The 18,320-nt window shown below is 47.6% G+C and overlaps 9 protein-coding genes across 9 annotated transcripts; 5 read left to right on the forward strand and 4 right to left on the reverse strand.

Annotated features, from left to right (window-relative positions):
- Window positions 1-2,531: 2,531 nt before the first annotated feature.
- N7511_006853 (cytochrome P450) lies at window positions 2,532-4,246 on the forward strand (the record flags this gene model as incomplete). The annotated part of the gene is made up of 5 exons (XM_057129230.1): window positions 2,532-2,845; window positions 2,993-3,131; window positions 3,188-3,317; window positions 3,385-4,012; window positions 4,078-4,246. The coding sequence occupies 5 exons, from the start codon at window positions 2,532-2,534 to the stop codon at window positions 4,244-4,246; spliced, it is 1,380 nt and encodes a 459-aa protein (XP_056983786.1).
- A 454-nt stretch (window positions 4,247-4,700) lies between these two features.
- N7511_006854 (uncharacterized protein) lies at window positions 4,701-5,552 on the forward strand (the record flags this gene model as incomplete). The annotated part of the gene is made up of 2 exons (XM_057129231.1): window positions 4,701-4,905; window positions 4,963-5,552. The coding sequence occupies 2 exons, from the start codon at window positions 4,701-4,703 to the stop codon at window positions 5,550-5,552; spliced, it is 795 nt and encodes a 264-aa protein (XP_056983787.1).
- Window positions 5,553-6,170: 618 nt separating this feature from the next.
- On the forward strand, window positions 6,171-6,595 carry N7511_006855 (uncharacterized protein; the record flags this gene model as incomplete). Its single annotated transcript, XM_057129232.1, has 2 exons — window positions 6,171-6,258; window positions 6,306-6,595. The coding sequence occupies 2 exons, from the start codon at window positions 6,171-6,173 to the stop codon at window positions 6,593-6,595; spliced, it is 378 nt and encodes a 125-aa protein (XP_056983788.1).
- A 375-nt stretch (window positions 6,596-6,970) lies between these two features.
- N7511_006856 (proliferating cell nuclear antigen) lies at window positions 6,971-8,544 on the reverse strand (the record flags this gene model as incomplete). Its single annotated transcript, XM_057129233.1, has 5 exons — window positions 6,971-6,988; window positions 7,048-7,334; window positions 7,414-7,843; window positions 7,903-7,943; window positions 8,505-8,544. The coding sequence occupies 5 exons, from the start codon at window positions 8,542-8,544 to the stop codon at window positions 6,971-6,973; spliced, it is 816 nt and encodes a 271-aa protein (XP_056983789.1).
- Window positions 8,545-8,670: 126 nt separating this feature from the next.
- N7511_006857 (vezatin family protein) lies at window positions 8,671-10,721 on the reverse strand (the record flags this gene model as incomplete). The annotated part of the gene is made up of 5 exons (XM_057129234.1): window positions 8,671-9,329; window positions 9,378-9,829; window positions 9,884-10,365; window positions 10,425-10,618; window positions 10,673-10,721. The coding sequence occupies 5 exons, from the start codon at window positions 10,719-10,721 to the stop codon at window positions 8,671-8,673; spliced, it is 1,836 nt and encodes a 611-aa protein (XP_056983790.1).
- Window positions 10,722-11,609: 888 nt separating this feature from the next.
- Window positions 11,610-12,564, forward strand: N7511_006858 (uncharacterized protein; the record flags this gene model as incomplete). The annotated part of the gene is made up of 2 exons (XM_057129235.1): window positions 11,610-11,813; window positions 11,878-12,564. The coding sequence occupies 2 exons, from the start codon at window positions 11,610-11,612 to the stop codon at window positions 12,562-12,564; spliced, it is 891 nt and encodes a 296-aa protein (XP_056983791.1).
- A 59-nt stretch (window positions 12,565-12,623) lies between these two features.
- Window positions 12,624-13,595, reverse strand: N7511_006859 (Zn(II)2Cys6 transcription factor; the record flags this gene model as incomplete). Its single annotated transcript, XM_057129236.1, has 1 exon — window positions 12,624-13,595. One exon carries the CDS (start codon window positions 13,593-13,595, stop codon window positions 12,624-12,626), a length of 972 nt encoding a protein of 323 aa, XP_056983792.1.
- A 1,049-nt stretch (window positions 13,596-14,644) lies between these two features.
- On the forward strand, window positions 14,645-15,769 carry N7511_006860 (uncharacterized protein; the record flags this gene model as incomplete). The annotated part of the gene is made up of 1 exon (XM_057129237.1): window positions 14,645-15,769. One exon carries the CDS (start codon window positions 14,645-14,647, stop codon window positions 15,767-15,769), a length of 1,125 nt encoding a protein of 374 aa, XP_056983793.1.
- A 485-nt stretch (window positions 15,770-16,254) lies between these two features.
- On the reverse strand, window positions 16,255-18,125 carry N7511_006861 (glycoside hydrolase family 71 protein; the record flags this gene model as incomplete). The annotated part of the gene is made up of 2 exons (XM_057129238.1): window positions 16,255-17,934; window positions 17,991-18,125. The coding sequence occupies 2 exons, from the start codon at window positions 18,123-18,125 to the stop codon at window positions 16,255-16,257; spliced, it is 1,815 nt and encodes a 604-aa protein (XP_056983794.1).
- Window positions 18,126-18,320: the final 195 nt, after the last annotated feature.

Below are 18,320 nucleotides of genomic sequence, written 5' to 3' on the forward strand. Positions count from 1 at the left end.
CGTACCAGTCGTCACCAATCAAAGTACAATGAACCTGCTGCAGCCTAACTAGTATGGCAATAGCTATGCCAGCGCTTCATCCAGTTGAAGCAAGAATCTATCCGTACGCCTGATAACGCCAATACAGAAATTGAGCTGGTCCTCGAAAAGAGAGACTGGGTACCAGCTCGACCTATGAACAAATCCCATAACCCAAAGCATAAGAAAATCCTGTTGCCGAAGGTAACCAGGTACAAAATGAACGCGCAGCAGCACAATCTGCCATTCTCTTGTCATCAACCCCTCTACCAGTCGTCATTCTCTTTCTGATCGTAGATAAGCCGATGATATGTCCGAGCTGCTTTTAGCATTACGCTCACAGATCGCTTGATCTAAAGGCAGTTTTTGCAGCTCAAGAAAACCCTACTGCGTGATGGTGATACGGTAGACTGTCCTAATCTTAACCGCGATACTAAGAGTTATACTAGCGGTACATCTAGTACATATGGCTTTTTTGATTGCTGTCTCGGAAACCAGATTGAGAAGGCCCTCATTTCAATCTGCTTGAAAATTGTGAGGGTGCGAACACATGCTTTGTTCATGGTTGAGGTCGTGGATACCGCGTTGCTTCATAGCTGAGGTCACGAAATACCCCTGATAGTCGTCGATTGATACCTTAACTCTGATAGTGGCTCATATTTTCTCTATTATCTATTTTCGGAGTAGGTTGAGAGCTCCAATCCAATCACAAGTGAAGCAGGTGGCCAGGCATGCGATTGACGACGCATCAAATCAGTCTCGGATTTCACTCGCAGCCCACCAGCCCGAAAATGTATTTCTCCTACCGATGCCACTAACAATCGAAAATGGTACTGTTCCGGATTGTGATATTGGTTTCCTGGACTAGGAAGTGCCCGCGATATTTGAGCATCTAGCGCAGTACAATTCTCTGAACGGTTTACAGAGGAAACTTGACATCATATCATGCATTGTGAGATTCTATTTAAAGTTTTACTTTGCAGTTTGGCTTTCAGATTCCACACACTAGTGAAATTGGGTTTGTCATTGTGACCTCCATTTTCTTTCTGATTCATGATCAAATACTCAATATTAGCATTGAATCTTGTCAGACGAATGATTCAGGGTCAATCTGTAACAGGGTATGTTCGTCGCAGTTTAATGACCCACTTTGTAGTTGTGAAGGACTTCCAAGGGTCAACTGGTTCCTACGAATGGCTGGCTAATTATAGTCTTTTCTTAGTACCAATTCCATCTTTCATCTACTATTATACTTTGTAAATGCAAGAAATTATTAATTCTATACTCTTTTCCTCACATAGTATCCTTATTCATCCTGAAATCTAGTTTCATCCGTTTATCCTAATTGGGAAGATGGTCCGAGCCTGCTTGGTGGAGTAGACTTAAGTGAAACATAAAGTGACTTTTCGCAGCCGAGGGGAGCTCCAACTAGCACGTGAGTGAGCCTATGATTTTGCAATTGAAAACGGTTCAATCGAAGAAAGCTTCCTAGCTATTCTCTCTATACTTTAACTTGAAGTCTCTTGCAACTTCTGTTGTCCCGCTACATCGACTAGCGAAGGTGTTTGATTCTAATTGGTATAATCCACATACCCTTGTCTAAGCCTCGGTCATCTACGTGTGTATAATATATATTTAGCTATATTTTCTCTTTATGGAAGGCTTCTTCGGCCTTTAGATCAATCCATTGCTTTACTAGAAGCCTTCATATACTTTGGGATTTGTCTATATCTCATTTGAGAGCAGTTTCCTTAGAAGGCCTATACTAGTACTCTGGACGTTATATACTTAAAATTGTTGATCGGAAACTTGGGATAACCAATCAGCCTAGCAATCTGTTGAGATATAAGCCTAACACCAGAAGTAGCGGCTTATGTCTCAACACAATCTAGCGAGGGATGCGCAGACACGCGAGGACATTGCTCGAATCCTACATTGCGGGATCGAATCAAATGTCTAGCGACGGGTAGTAGCGGTGGACACTTTTATCAAAGCTCTTAGCTGTTAGCAAAATTGTTGCTACAGTCCCGAATTGAACTATGTCCCTCAATCCAATACAATCGTTGTTCGTACGATATAGTGCATCCACGAATGTTATGGGAATAGCTACGCAGTGTGCTCTGGGTCATCACATAAACATGTAAAAGAAGTGTCGTTGCTCTCAAATAGGGCAGTTGCGCACATATTGATTAGCGTGGTGTAAATGCGACCTTATCTATACGTGAGAGTGCCTCGAAATACGATAGATTTGAAAAGGGAACCACTCACAGATCTCCAATTACTCAAACCTCCAAACTCAAATTCTCTTATGATTTCCCTTTTTGGCGTGGGGTATTCCAACGTTATCGCGCTTACCCCCGCACTGCAAAGATATCGGCTAACCTTGGCCGTTCAAGACTATCTATGTTTTCTCCAATGAATTAAGATCGGTCTATATAAGGCCGCCCAAGTTTGCATCTTTAATCTTCAGGATCTAAACTACTGTCTTCTATTGCACTGAAATAGTCGTCAATATGCTGTCACTGTGGGCAGGAGCCATCTTGATTTTCGGATATATCTTTCTTCAAGGCTTACTCTCGCCATTGTCGAAGATACCAGGACCATTCTACACACGATTCACGAGTATATGGATTAAGTATCAAGAATTTACTGCCAACCGACGTGAATCTATCCATCAACTGCATAAGGTCTATGGACCGGTAGTCCGACTGGGTCCCAATGAGGTATCATTCACGAGTTTGGATGCTATCAAGGAAATCTATGCTTCTGGTGGGAGCGGATATGACAAAACCGAGTATTATGATCTGTTCAGACAGTTCAAGATCAAGTGAGTTCCGAATCTCTTCTATGTATTTGCTTAACAAGTCACTAATGGGAAGCAAGGACGATGTTTTCTACTTTGCACAAAGACGAGGTCAATATTCAGAGCAGTCCTACGTTAACATGGCACGTGTACTAACAATGAACAGCATAGCAAGAGAAAACGTCTTTTTGCTGAGAGATATGCCATGTCCAATATCATGAAAGAGAAGCCCATGGCTGCTATCCATGAGCGAGCTACGACTTTCGTGTCCAAGTGCACTGAGGCCGATCAGAGGAGCGTGGATGTCTATGTATGCCGAGCCCGCAAGCTGTATAATCACATAAGCTAACCTATCTCATCAACCAGTCCCTACTCCACTGCTACGCTCTCGACTGCGTAACCCATTTCATGTTCAGCCCCGGTGGTCTCAAGTCACTCGACAACCCCAAAGACTACGAAATTATGCACGAATTAACCTATCACCAAAGTCTACAGAGTAAGTCAACCCCCACCTACAAATTCACTATATTCCAGCTTAGCACTACCATAACTAATCAACCTAGAAAACCTCTTGGAATACTACCTTCCATCCCTGTCTCCTTACTTTCCCAAATTCCTACACGCACGCAGCGCGCCCAAAGCAAATGCATATGTTCAAAAGCGAGCATCCCTCTCAGACCACGACCCGCACACCCTAATCGAAAAGCTGACCCGCAAAGAATCCAACCTAACCACAATGCAAGCAGCAGCAGAATGCAAAGATCACATGGCCGCCGGAATCGACACAACAGGCGATGGCCTGTGCTTTCTCATGTGGGAATTATCTCGGCCACAAAATCACCCCTTCCAGCAACGCTTGTACCAGGAGCTGGTTTCTGCGCCAGCTGATGCCCCACTTGATAGTCTTTCTTACCTCGATGCTGTTATCAAAGAGGCGTTGCGTTGTGCACCGCCGATTCCTATGTCTTTGCCTAGATACGTTCCGAAGGGTGGGCGTACCATTGATGGAGTCTTTGTGCCCGAGCGTGTGATTGTTAGTTGTCAGCCTTATTCTGTGCACCGGGATCCCGGGGTTTTTACTGATCCTGACCGGTTTTGGCCGGAGAGATGGCTTGTTGGAGATGGTGTTGCGGAGAGAAATAGACTTTTCTTTGCTTTTGCTACCGGTGGGAGAGGATGTACCGGGAAGAAGTAAGTGACTACTTCTTTTATTGAATCACGGCGTGACATTGCTAATCAATAGGGTTCTCGTCTAGTCTTGCTCTTGTTGAGATGAAGATGCTGCTCAGGGAGGTTTATTCGCGGTTTAGAACCACCGTTGCTGCGGACATGACCGCTTCTATGAAGTTGGATGATCAGATTATCTCTTCAAGACCTAAGGGGCAGAGCTGCAAACTGGTCTTTACTGCTATTGAGGGTAATTAGGATTTTTGTTATGTATTGGATAGCATGAGTAGTCGACAAAGAAGATTTTCAAGAAAACCAAAATAATCAAATAAGAAAGATAAATATCTGCCTCTACAGACAACTTGGATCATTTTCAATTTGTTCACACGTGTATAGAGAAGAAGAGTATACTTCCAGCGGCAAACTCCGCCAAATCGGACCTCAACTTCTCCCCGCGCGGTGAGGGGAAAGATAAGAGAAAAGCAACCCTCGAGTCCGAACTAACTAATCATCTCTTCCACATTCCCAATTCGTCTCTACAAAATTTCCAGTCCCAGCCAAACACCAACGATCCTAAAAGAAATCCTCTCCCGACTTATCCTATAACTAACCACCAACCCAGTCCACCTCTGAACCAAATCCAAACCCCACAGTCCCAAAGTGAACCCACCACCCTCAATCAAACACACGTCTCGAATCCAAAGTAAATACAATGCCGTCTCCAAAACCCGCCCAATCCGAATGTCGTTTCTCAACTCGGATCTCAATCCGCTGGCTCCCAGACCCACCGTCAGAAACAACAGATACAATTGTCATGTCCGTAAAGGACTGGTACCTGGATCTCCGAATGGAGAAGGAAACTGGCGCAGTAGACTGGGCCATTGCCGGGCAGCGGATTGTCGAGAGCCAAGAGCCTTGTATGTATACATTAACAGCATATGAAGTCTGGAAAGGTGTTTCTAACATGTGCGTAGTACGAGTATCATTCTCACACGAACTTGACTCGCACGATGCATTTGAAAGTGTTGATTGTGGGACTTTTGTGACGCTGCCTAATGGTGATGATCTTGAAACGGGTGTCATGCCTCGGCCGGATTTACCTGGTGCGCCTGAGTGTGCGTATGAAGAGGTTTGGAGGGAATTGGCGTTTCGAACTGGTCCCGAGGGCAATGGTGGGCTTTCTTGGGTTCTTGAGTCTGATAGTGAAGGTCGGGATGGGGATGAGAGTGATGAAGGGGAGGTAACGGTTGTTAAGACTTTCCTGGGGCGAATTTGGGGTACATATCTGGCTTTGCGGCAGACTCAGACTCATAGACGGTTGAAGGATCCTTCGGGTGGATCTGTTGTCAAGAAATCTGGTGCTGCTGTTAGCGCCAGGAGGGAGGAGTGGGAGAATGGGTGGAGAGAGAAGTATGTTGTTGGGCAGGATGTTAGGTATTTGCCTTCTATGATTAATGGCTTTGCTGGAGAAGGGCGTTGGAAGGTTGGGGATAAAGTGAAGATTAATGGAGGAGAGTATATTGTGAGGGCATATGAGAATCTGGGTATTTCTACTAAGTTATAAGTTGAGGAATTGCCAATATGATCACTCATTCAAAGTTCTATTACCCTGTTAGAGGAACCAAAGTAGATAGCACAACTAGCAAAAGATTTTCCCGAGGATGTGAATGAGAGTAAGGACTCTCTTTTGCATCTTTGTTTGATTCTCTTTTTCCTCCTCTATAAGCCCCTACCTAAATTCTATAAGCTATACACACCTCAGCAATAACTAACACGTCTATGTAGTGCTTAAAGTATATCGCCAGCGACCCAGAAAGAGGCCAAGTCGTACGATGTATAACCTATTCAGCTATTTCATATAATATAGGCAGTTAGCCGACAAGGCCAGCCAGCTAAATCGAATGTAATGAGCATTAAAAGAAATAACTGACACGAAATGAACAGCATTACTAATAATAAATGGCAGAATGACGGCAGTAGACAGCTGTATCCCCGAAATAGAAGGCGGTCAGTGACCCGCCCACCAATTGCCCACTATAAATAAAATCCCAGCGCCCAAAACTTCCTCTCCCCAAGCGTCATCCCCACCAATGCTGCGTTTCTTTGCTACACACGACGGGCTCACGCCCGTCCTCACCGTAATCCTGGGTCCAGCCCAGGATCACAACGAGAACCTTTGCAAATGAGAAATTCGGAGGAATCTTCAACCTCAAAACCCGCGCCGTCGTTCTTCATTGCGCGGCGGCGCCGGTCCTGCCCGCGAGGGCCTGGTGTGATCTTTAGAGGATCACTCTACCACACCTGCACTTGGCATCAGAAACATCGGGGGGAGAGGAGGAGAGAGCTCCGGCTTTCTTTTTTCTCGAGCCCCATGGGAGAGTCGGTGCGGAGATTGTGTGTGATGACACTTTAGTGCAATACGCAGCATACTTACTCTGCTTCTTCCTTCACGGGGGGAGTGGATGGTATCATTCGATTCCGATCATTCTGGTGGGGATGGCGCTTCCCTTTTTTTTTTCCCAGGTTAGTTTTCGTTTCCTGCTCCCCCTTTTCTGTCTTGTTTGGGAGTGCTGGAAAGGATTTTTTTGTGACCTTGCTAATTTGTGAGGTTGGACCATTTCCCTCGAGGTCTTTAGGGGTGTCTCCTTTAGACGGTGGGCTTTGGCTGGTGGTGATTTCTCGAAATCGTGGATTGAGTAACATGGTAGAAAATATATATTTTTTTGTCTGCAGAACTACTGTGTAATATCTCCTGTGTCTTTTCTATTGTTTATATGTAAGAGACCCTTGGAAAACGTGAAAATTTTGAAAAGTTGCGATGTCGAGTCCTCGACCGCTGAATTGTGAATTATCGTGAAATATTGGTATCCCCCCAATTGTCTGGGATGCAGTGAAAGGACTATCCTCCGTCCGTTCTCTCCATTATCATAGAGTTTCATTTTAGCATATCCCGTATCCCCCCATGAGCCGCAAATGATGTGTTTACTCTTCGTCACCGATCTGCATTGGTGCGCGTTAGATCAATCACCAGCCAAGACATACGAAGATACAAAACTTACCTTAGGAGCCAGGTAGAACCGCAGGTGGCCGCTACCAAGACCGTACTCAACAAGGAGCGGCACTTCCTGAGAGAGGTGCAGGATCACAGACGAGGACAGGTTGGAGGCCTTGCAGAAGTTGACAAGGTACTTGAGGGAGAAGGTCAGGGCAACGGGTTCGGAGAGGGAGATGGCGACGTTTTGGTCGGGCTTGTCAACGTTGGTGTGTTGACGAATGGTAACGGATCCGTTACCGATGTCACCCTGGCAGGAGAACTTGACACCCTCCTTACTGGCTTCAATCACAACTGTTCGAGGGTTAGCATGGTGGTCTGTTTTTTTGGCCAGCTTGGCCACACTGTTGTTTCGGAATTTCATCGAGCGTACCTGATTCAGAGAGAGCGTTGAGGTCTCGGCAAATGCGCTGGAACTCAGCAGAGGGCATCTCGACAGTAGCAGCGTACTCGGTCTCGGGGATGGCCAAGTGTTCCTGGTCAATGTCCATGAGCTTGATATCGTACTCGCTGAGGCGGTCGGTCTCAGCGCTCTCGAACATCAGGTTGACAGCATCAGGTGAGTCCTCAGCCTTGAGAGTGAGGATGTCTTCGTTCTGGGCGGCGCGGAGGACTTTGGTCAGGGAGAGCAGGTTGATGCCGAGGGCGATGTTACGGTCGCAGCGGTAGGGGGAGAAACCCTCAGCACGGAGAAGCATGGAGACCAGGGCAACGTGAGAGTTGTCCATGGCCTGGAGGGCAATTCCGGAGTCATTGCAGTCGAAGTTGCAGTCCTGGACGAGGTCCTTGATGGCGTCGACGACCTGGCCAAACAAGTCAGCATTTTGTTCATTGAGAGGGTTAGGAATGACGTGTCACATACGCGCTTAAGAAGGCTGGCCTGTTCCAAACGAGCTTCCAACACTAGAGAGAGGTCAATTGATCCATTTTTCGCACAAAAGAATCTCTTGATTTTGGCGGTGGCGGACTTACTCTTGTCGGTGTGGTGTGTTTTGAGGGTCGTAAAAGAGAAACGTGAGGATAATTATGAACGTGAAAGAGGTGACAGAGGGGATGGGGCAAAGACAGTGGAAGGGTATGTATTTGGGTAAAGGTGAAAGAGGCAGCGGTCTAATATAAGGATCGCGTTCGAGGGTGGGGAAGAACGCGGTCAGTCGCGTTTGGCGATATGTCCCTTTTGGGTAAAGTTGGATACCTCAGGCGGCAAGGCCTCCGATTTTATACATCCCTCCAGGGCTATAGGGGTAACCCTAGATCTCTACTGTGGGAACAAGAAATGATAGAAATGTTTACATAAGTACCTGCGATAATATACAAAGTACAAATAGCCATTTGGTGGCTGGCAATCTGACATCCAAAGACCAAACTCCATCGCCAGAATCACTGTACAGACAGTATGACAGCTTGTAATCACACAAAAGAAAAAGAAAAACAAGCAAACGAAGAGCTAAGAGCAAAGCAGACCCAATAAAACACCGCTGTCGCCGGTCCGATATCTATACATGTTGTGGGTATCAATTTGTGACTTTCAGCTGCTAGCGCTGGTTGAGGTCAAACCTGTCCAATGGACAAAAAGAAAGTAGGAAATCCTGTCAAAGGTGTCGGGCAAGCGTGGTAGACTGCAGGTAGGTTAAATGCTAGTCACTCGCTTCGAAGAGTTGTTCCCAGGTCGTTGCTTAATCACCATTTCCAGTTCTTTAAGCATATTAGTATTTGCATCAACCTTCTCTCGAGCAGTCGCCTGTCTGGCCCGGTCTTCGCGTACACGCGCAAGACGCTCATCGCGGGTCAAAGACACCCGCTTATTTCTTGATGCAGGAAGAACAACAGCTTCAAAAATCTCTTCGTCATCGTAGGTTTGGGTCAGGTCCGGCCGACCCTCGCCATTCAAGGCTTTGAGGGCATCCGTTGGGCTGCCCTCAACTGCGGTAGAGCCTCCCAGACTGGGAGTGGGAGACATGGGCATCAGCAGCGTACTTGGGGGCCGTGAGCGATCCACACTGAGTCGGTCTTGGCTGACCAGTGCAGCCTTGCCAGCTTCCCATTCCTGAAGAAGAGCTCTTAAGTCACTGCCAACCGAGTCATATTGAGTAAGCAGGGCGGACTCGTAGTCAGCAGAGTCGGGTCGCTCAAGGCTCGCGTGTGACTCCTCGCTGACTATGTGCATTTTGGCATGCAAGGCCCGCACCCCTTGAGACAAGGAACTAAAGCGTCTAATTTGGGCCCGCAGATAATCCTTGCTTGGCGAAACGGACGCGGAAGGCAGCGGAGATGGAGGAATGTTGTCACCTGGAAAATTTAGCTAATTTCAAGTCAATGTTGAAGGTTGATACTCACGATCTTCCTCGTTGAGGATAGCAGTCATTTTCAACATGCTGTCTCCGGTCACTGCGGCAAGTTCACGCATCTCTTCGACAGCTGAGCTCCATCTCCCAATGTCGGAGCCTCCGCCGTCTGCACTGAGCGCCAATAAACAGCATAGAACGCTCTTCCGCACACTGTAGAGCTTCCCAAATAGATCCCTGAGCGCACGCAGCGAGTATTGGTCGTCATTTGTTCGCTTCGATAGGGACGACTCAATAGCTTCAAGTTCTTCCAATCCAATGTCATAAATGTCATAATATTTGGCGAGGTTGGCCTCGTCAGTAAGTGGGCGCAGGGTGTTTTCGGACCGAACGTATCTCTCGAGCATCGAGTAAAAGCACTCCGAAACTGTTCTGCGTAATCTTAAGCATCGTCGCGTTTGTACTTGATCTTCGAGTCGGCTAATAGGGGGTAGGGGGGTGCTTCTATAGAAATGGTCAGTTTTCTGTAGTGAATTCACATAGACTCAGCAGTCTCACATGCGATAGCCCCGGGAAACAAGCTCAACCTCCTGTATGAAAACCACAGAGGCGGAGGCCGCTGAATCAAAGCCTTGGGCATTTCCAATAAACGTGGCAGCTGCGTCTACAGCCTGGTGCCGGAGGTATTTCAGCCATTGCCGTTTCGCGAAAGCATAAAACAAAACACCCAGAACCGGAACAAGGATCAGGAGCACTCCAACTTTTTTAGGATTGAGCCCTGACCCTGCTTTCCAACGACCCCAATGTAATAACCAAGCAATAGAGAAAGATGTGCAGGCCGTGACAATAGCGCCTTGTAGTCCAAAAGTCGTAGATAGAGAGGGGAGATCTGTGGATTGCGTTGCTGAGAGGACATCGGATGCGGAGGTGTAGGAGGGAGCGCTATGCTCGTTGAGTAGTTGTGACGCGACAATAACGTAGCCAAATTGTTCCAAGAATCGTTTGTTGTCACTGCGCGGTAGTCGGACGTTCAAAGCAGACTAGAAATGAGATGATTTGTGAGCACGACGAAAGGACCGCAGCCCTGAGATGAACATACCGAGCAAGCATCATAAACTTTACCGGCTAACTCGCCTTGCGGCGTACCTCGGAGATCGAGGGGCTTCGGTAGCTTGTTGCGAACGCGGGTCTGGAATTTGGAAGCCCCTCGAGGTGCAAAGTTCAAGCCACTGGTATGATCATCATCACTCTGGTTCTCCTCCACCGGCCAACTCTCTTCGTGTCCACCTTCCCCTGTCGCGGGTATCAGTTGATGTGCATTCCAGGATTCGAACGTAGTTGACGAACCTTCGAGGTATTCAGCCAAGGGCGAGTTCTCATAAACCAATGACTCCATGACGTGGGATCATGCCGTGGGGAAAGCGATCGGGAAAAGCGAAACGGTAACTTGGGACGGTAAGGCAGGCGCTTATAACAGGGCCATGCCGTAAGTTAGACTCCTGTTGCACCTGATCTCGAGAATTAGGGCAATCACTAGGGCCACGTTGGATCATGTCCGGGGAAAGGAGGTCGCGGTCACGAGAGGCTAATTTAGGCCAGACCCACCTGCCTGTTCCTGGTGATTTCACCCCAAGTAAGGGTTTGAGGTGGAAGATGAGCGAGAGATTATATCATATGTATGCTCATCTAGATCTAACTTATTCCTTACATCTACAAATTGTAAACAATGCGGAGAGGGCTCGCATGCCGCCGGTATGCAGGCGATGCTTTGTGCTCATCCGGCTTAGTCATCTTATGCGAGCATAAGCAGGGGGATCTACATTCTTCTAGAAGGCGATCATGTTCTTTTGTTCTTTGTCTTTTTTCCGCTCTATCATATTTAATGTCTAGGGTATCGGATCATAGGAGATAGGGTATCTTAAGCGGAACCCAATATCGAAGTTATCGTGCTAGGCAGAAACCATCAAGCGTACTCCGTACTCTGTAGTATTACTGTGCATAGATAATAACCCCGCTCGCCAAAGGCACAGCTCCTATTGGCTCATATTGAAAAAAACCACCGGTGTGTGTTAGCCTCCCCTATCATCCTGTCCAAGCCTTGGGGTGTGTGTCGCACAGAATACATCCGAGATCTTACACAGGATCTGTCTTGTATGCTCGGAGAATTGTAAAATCGCCCGGAGAGACTAAGCTGAGGTAAACAGTCTCCGCGCCTGACTATCCCCCCTATATCTGATTGACACATCCAAGGTTTCAGGACTATACGCCAAGGTTCAGCCCCAATATGTCAACCAAAAGCACCCAGTCAGGATGGGGCGACTTTCTAGCTGCTAGAAACGCCGGACTACCAAGTCTGCCAGCGGTTACGCAGCTCAGCCCAGATGTTGTGCGAATTCTGGGTGGGAACCCGGGTGACATGCAACTACAAGGAACCAACACATATCTGGTTGGAACCGGCCAAAGCAGAATCTTAGTAGACACGGGTGAAGTTCGTTCTTTTGACAGCCCATTTAAGGGGATTCATAAGAAACTCAGCTAACTGTCGTTCTCAGGGCTGTCCGATCTGGCTCAAAACACTAGTCGAATACCTCGACAAAAACCAGCTGAGCATATCTCACGTTCTTTTGACGCACTGGCACCCTGATCATGTTGGCGGGGTTCCGGGATTACTCGCTCAGTACCCTGGTCTTACTACGGCTGTCTACAAGGCAGACCCAGATCGGGGCCAGAACCCGATCAAAGATGGCCAGACATTCGTGACTGAAGGAGCCACATTACAAGCTTTGTTCACGCCTGGGCATAGCAGAGACCACATGTGCTTTGTCATGAAGGAGACCAGAGCCATGTTCACAGGTGATAATGTCCTTGGGCATGGAACCAGTGTCGCCCTAGAAGATTTAAAATCATATATGGAAAGTCTACGGATTATGACGCACGATATGCGCGTCGGAGGCCTTAGAATTGGATATCCCGGGCACGGCGCTAAGATTGAAGATCTATCGGCAAGCCTTATGGCATACACCCGGCACTGGGAGATGAGGGAAAAGAGGGTTCTCTCTGCATTTTCCGAGGGTAATGGTATGGCCATGTTAACGACGAAAGAAGTCACGGCCAAGATTTACGGGGAGGGGATGGACCTTCTGGCCGGGCCATCAGTAACGCATGTTCTACTGAAATTACACCAGGAGGAAACTATTGAGTTCACGGTGGTTGGACAAGAGAAAAAATGGTATATGTAAATAGACTGTCATGACTTATATAGAATCCCTGTAGACTCTCAGTTCAAACGGAGCTCACTTCACCTGCCCGGACCACCTGTGGACCAACTTGCATCAATAATAATCTGCTGCAACTGCCCCCGCAAAGGGCCAGCCAGCGAGGGGAGAATGCCAACTGGGAGCTCCAAGCCATTCGTGAAGCCATTTGGCCCATTTCCAACCTTGTAGGCCTCGAGGAACCGCAAAGTCACTTTCGCAATTTCAGAAAGTTCCCCCAAGACCAGAAATGCCCCAGTCTCAAACGCAGGTCCAATATTAGGACTATCCCAAGGTGTCATGATATCTTGTGCCACACCAAGGGGGTAATCCCTTCTCAAAATGGCAATTGACACTGTATGGATATCAATGATGCTCATACAAATGGCAGAAACCATGATTCCGACTTCAGCCCGCTCGGAGCATGAGCATTCAAGAATCCTGCATAGGCGGTCGATTGCTGCCGCTATCGTCTGTGCAGTTGCACTGAGTATCTTGTCGTCTATTGGCTCTGAGTTCCTCAAGTGCGTGGCGGAAACCTCTAGCAATGAGATTAGGTCCAGGGCGACCAATATACAATCCGGGTCGGTCTTATAGTGAGCATTCGGTGGGTCTTGATTTGACCATGTTGTGTTGGGTGTATCGAAATGATTGATTGGGCTGATTGATGGTGAGCTGTCGACATATGCGTCCGCCGGTGTGGGCAATGTGTTGATTTGGGGGTAGTGCTTGACACTCTCATCTATAAAACAGGCTTCCGGGGCCCTCGATTGATGATCTGACTCTTTGGTTGTTTTGGCTTCTGGTGTTGATCCTTTTGGTCTGTATGGTCGGCCGACCCGTCGTGCTGGGCTGTAGAAGCATGTATATCCCAGCTTATCGCAACGCGCACAGGAGGGCTTCCCTTTTGTGCAGCGAACTTTAGAAGTAGAACATCTGTCGCAAGAATCCTTGAGCTTTGGGCTCGGTGGTGCTGGCCTTGATATCAAAGAAGGCCGGATACGATGACCGCTCATGTTTCCAGTCCATGTAAGTATTGAACAAGTTACATGCTAAATCACTGTTAATTCGAAATGTATTCAGAGGACAAGCTGACTTTTCATACTGGTTGCAAAATTTCAATTTTGTTGGTAATTTATACACTGCATGTCATCAATGAACTGAGACAGGCAAACAGCGACCGCAGATACTCGAGAGGTTCTGGGCAACTATTATATATTGCTTTTGGATCGGCTGTAGAAACAAAAGTAAGGAAAGTCATGCAGTTCAAATGACCCTCGTATCGAACCCCCGAAGCCTCTGCCAAATCGCAAATAAGCACTAGCTGTTTGGAGATACTCCATGGAGACACTCCACTCCACCTTCAGTTAGCGCCGACTGCGAAATTTGTGATCCTATTGAGTGTCTCCGAACCATCACAAAGCACGACTACAAATCCTGGAGTACTATAATTGACTTCAGATTCGTAAGCATCAGGTAAAGACTATCAGATGTTTAACTTTGTAGTATTGGGGGTGAGTCGATCCGTAACGGCAATCTCCCGCGATTGTAACAGGCCTACAAGACATCACCGTTCATGGGTGAGATGACCCGGTTTCGATCAAATTCGAAGAAATTCCGATCATGCCGATTCAACATCCTTTTGACCCTTGCCTTAGATTCAATGAGTGAGGCTCCTAGTCCACATCGAGCGGGCTACGGGGAGCGGACCGACGAGTTCCACGGTTGAGAATGCGTAATTGGAACCCTACACGTGCACGGAAACCGGCCGTGGAAGAATTAGGGAAGCAAGAAATACAAAGGGAAGCACGTTGGGTGCATTAGCGCAAGGTGGCCTGCATGAGTCTCTCGGAATCCGTCCACAGCCCACCCCTCGACTTATTTGGCCGGGGCGCCGTCCTTGAATATCGTGTTTGTGAATTGTGGTCCCAGATCAAGTGCCAGTGTACTGTAGTCTCTGGTTCTATTCCCTTCTTGCTCTTGGTACAAGCCTTGAGGCGTGCTACCCCTCCCCCACCCCCTGGTCTGGCTACATCTATGCCTATACCATCTAGGCTGCAGCAAAATGGCAGCCCTAGGTCCCAACAATGATCTGTGCTTCCACAGGGACCCTTCGTCTTTCCCCACTCCTCCTGAATATAACGACTGGGATTCCATGCTAGCGCAATGTCAAGCCCCCGAAGATATACTTTATCCATCTGTGGAGAGTTGTCCCAGTGACCGGTTATATGCAGAGTCCCTGTTAGATCAAGGCGTTGATCCGAATCTCAATCTCAATCCAGATCTAGATCTATACCTGGATCCCTCACTGCCCGCATCATCCGCATCATATTTTCCAATTAGCACTTTTGACGATCAAATACAACCAGTTTTCAATGCCGAGAACGAACATCATGAGCCGGCATTAGATTACTTGACGCTTCCCGATTATCTCACCCCGACAACACCCCAAAATCTCTCAACTCCGCCCTTCGAGATCATAGAACCAGGACTACCACAATTGGCAACACCCCCAGATCCGACCACATGTTCAGGTCTAACCAAGAACGGTCCTCTGTGCATCATCACCGCAACGCAGTGCCTCCGCTCACTCCACATCCCCCTAGCAAACTGCATATCTCACCAAAACGGACCCAATACCCAAGACAGACCCAAGTCCCCACGCATGTCAGGCGCAGTCCTGAAATGTAACAAGGAGGCCGGGATGGCGGTCTGCAGTATGCTGCAATGCGGATGTTCCCTTCGCCCACAGAATCAGCTCTTGCTAGCCATCATATGTTCTCGCCTGATTTCGTGGTACCGTGCAATGATCCGCACATGCTACCTGGGCCACTCAAGTCAACCCAGAGTCGATGGAGCAGAGAATGACTTCGTATCACCGGAGAAAGTCGTCCACCAACTCGTAACGATTGGTGATCATTCAGTCGACGACCAGGCCCTGGGACGGACAATCCAAGCCCAAGTCACGCTTGGTGAGTTGCGGCATATGCAGCGCTTGGTTGAGACTCTTTCTCTTCGTATTCTGGAAACGGCCAATGCGCAGCCGACTAGGAGTTTGGACTTCGCGGCTGATGCCCAGGTCCAGTTGGCTGGGCTTCCGGGACCTGCGCATGATCGCATGGTGGGGCATCTGCTTGAAGAGGTTCATGCGGCTAAGGCTGATTTGATTTCGGGCTTGGTTGAGGCTTAGAGCTTTGCTTCTTTTGTTTGGGTATCACGTATACATATAGACGGATATTGACTTTCAACACCCTTGTGATGGATAAATTCTCGCTCAGTTGTTGGTACACCAGATCGCATTTTTGGCTAAGGCTTTTGTGGTTAGAAGGGTTTAGGTACCAGTGTGATTATTGAGAAGAATTGAGAGAGGATTAAGAATCATGTTTTATTCTGAGGTCTGCCGCAGGATGGCCGGGGGGTTATATAGGAGCTCAAAGCGGATCGGGGAATTGTAATCGCTGGATTGGGAAAGCGTCGGGCAATTAATGACTTTCAAGTATCACGCATCCCGTGTGTGGGACAGCCGGATATAGTATTTCGAAACAACTTCCAATTCTAAGTGTCGGATGAAAAGTCAAATGTTTTCTTCATTGAATACTGCCTTTTAAATCAGCACTAGCATCGGCTCTAAGATTACATGATAGCCCATCATAAGATTCACGGCGCTGAAAATGATCACTCCCCTAAATAAAAATGAACCCCAATGACAGAAAATATGAAGAGATGCAGCCCAAAGAGAGAATAAAAGGAAGGAAGGGGTCGTTGTAATCCGTCGTTGGTATTGGTATGTGTGCAGTGGCCTTTGCCACAAGCAGTGGGAGCTGGGTGGCTTGTTGTAGTCGAAGGTTTTGTTTCCGAGCAAAGGTCCTTCGGACAAAATCCATAATGGCATGCAAAAGAACACAGTCCTGCATAGCTGTCATCCCCATTTTTCGAATAGCCTTTGTCTTTGGTGGCTTTTGGTTTCTCCTTTGGGGCACCCATGGCAGTGCAGTAGCATGTATCAAGAGGGCAATAGCTGTACTTGCAAGTGAACTCACACAGCTCTGTAAAGTTTGAAGATCCGGCTCCTGCAATGCAAGTTTGTTCTGATATTGACAACTCTGGCGAGACTGGGTTGATAGTGCTTCCCGACGCTAGGCTTCCAACCCATGCGTTTAGGTTGGCGAGGTCGACGGTGCAATCATTAGTGAGAGCGCGACCTTTGAGGGATACCATCTCTTTGTCATCGCGCAGAATAGTGACCTCGGTTTCTCCGAGGTGCTTAGAATCGTAACCAAAGCTGCCATGGTAGATGCCAACACCTCCATCCGGTTCAAATTCCCATTTTGCGTCTTTTTCGTCTCCACCGATACTGACTTTGACAGAAGCATTAGAAGCGAGAAGTGCTGAGAAGAATATCTTGTCCGTAATCCACGTATCAGCGTCTTTTTTGACTTGAAGCTGAGTTGTAAAACCAGTGGTATTACCTCCCCCGCAAGCAGTCCGAGGTTGCGTCCGATACCAAACAACCAGACTCTCCTCTGACACAGAGGATGTTCCTTTCTTATACAAATCAATCACGTACGGAAGCTGCTGTCTCCAGCCGTCGTGCGGCATTCCTCGGGCATAGTTATATGGTGCTTTTCCCGCAGTGAAAACGCCATAGCCTTTTTCATTCAGAGGCCCAATATAATGTGACTCGCCATAGTCATTCCAGGAAATGATTTCAACCCACTCGGGTTCGAGAAAGCTAACTTCCATCCAGCGATCATACCACAAGTCATCTCCGTGGCTTGCGAAGTTTTTGTCGTAGCCAGGCATATTAGTATAGAGCCACGGGGAGGCTGGCATCATGTATGGCTTGCCAACATTTCCAAGGCTACTAATAAACGCGGCATCCACATAAGTTGTCATCCGACGAGAGTCTGTTGGCCAGGCAGCCCACGAGAACAAGCCGTCAACGATACCCCCAGCAAGCTTAAGGGCAGAGTTGGCTGTTACGGACGACCAGTCAGGGACAAAAAAACATCCCGTCTTTTGCTTGATTGTAATCCAGTCATCTGCATTTTCGGTTCCTTCAAATGTAGATACAAATGGCTTTTCGTCGTGACGATAATATGCGGTGCTCGGGGTGTAATTTTGCAGCATACTGATGACCTGTTCCTTTGGCCAAGATCCATTCCCGGCATAGTCGAAGGAGAAAAATAGATGGAAGCCAAGGTTCTCTGCCATGGTAAAAGCGTTCGCAACAGACTGTTCATTTGTCTTGACACCATAAGCCATGTTCAGTGCAAATGCATCGATGTGGGCCTCCTTGGCGAGGGACATGTCTTGTCTCCAATCTGATGGTTCATATAACCCAGTGTTTGCCATCTATATAGACCATCGTTTAATTAACAACACGTTTGTCAGAATAGAGAGGGGCTTACCATAAAATGGGCAAACACCGCCTTGCTGGAGGCCCGCGATGCCAAACTCAACAGCTGAAGGAGGATGACCAAGTTCCTCATTATGGAGAAATTTGTGAGCTCCATGATGATGTTGAGTGATAAATTCTCTTTCATCTGCCCCAAATATGACTTGACACATGTAAAGGAAAATGAACAGACAAAAGAGTTCACTTAGAGCGGATCCTGATGTACATATACCTGTCGCTGCACGACCAAGTCAATTCCCGAAGATCATATATGCAGTGAAACATCAAGGCGTACTATGACTTTCAACATTTCTGTCGGTTACTTCCGTAGTCCATAGACTAC

This window comes from Penicillium nucicola, assembly GCF_028828085.1.
Source record: "Penicillium nucicola strain IBT 29836 chromosome Unknown utg000006l, whole genome shotgun sequence".
NCBI lineage: Eukaryota > Fungi > Ascomycota > Eurotiomycetes > Eurotiales > Aspergillaceae > Penicillium > Penicillium nucicola.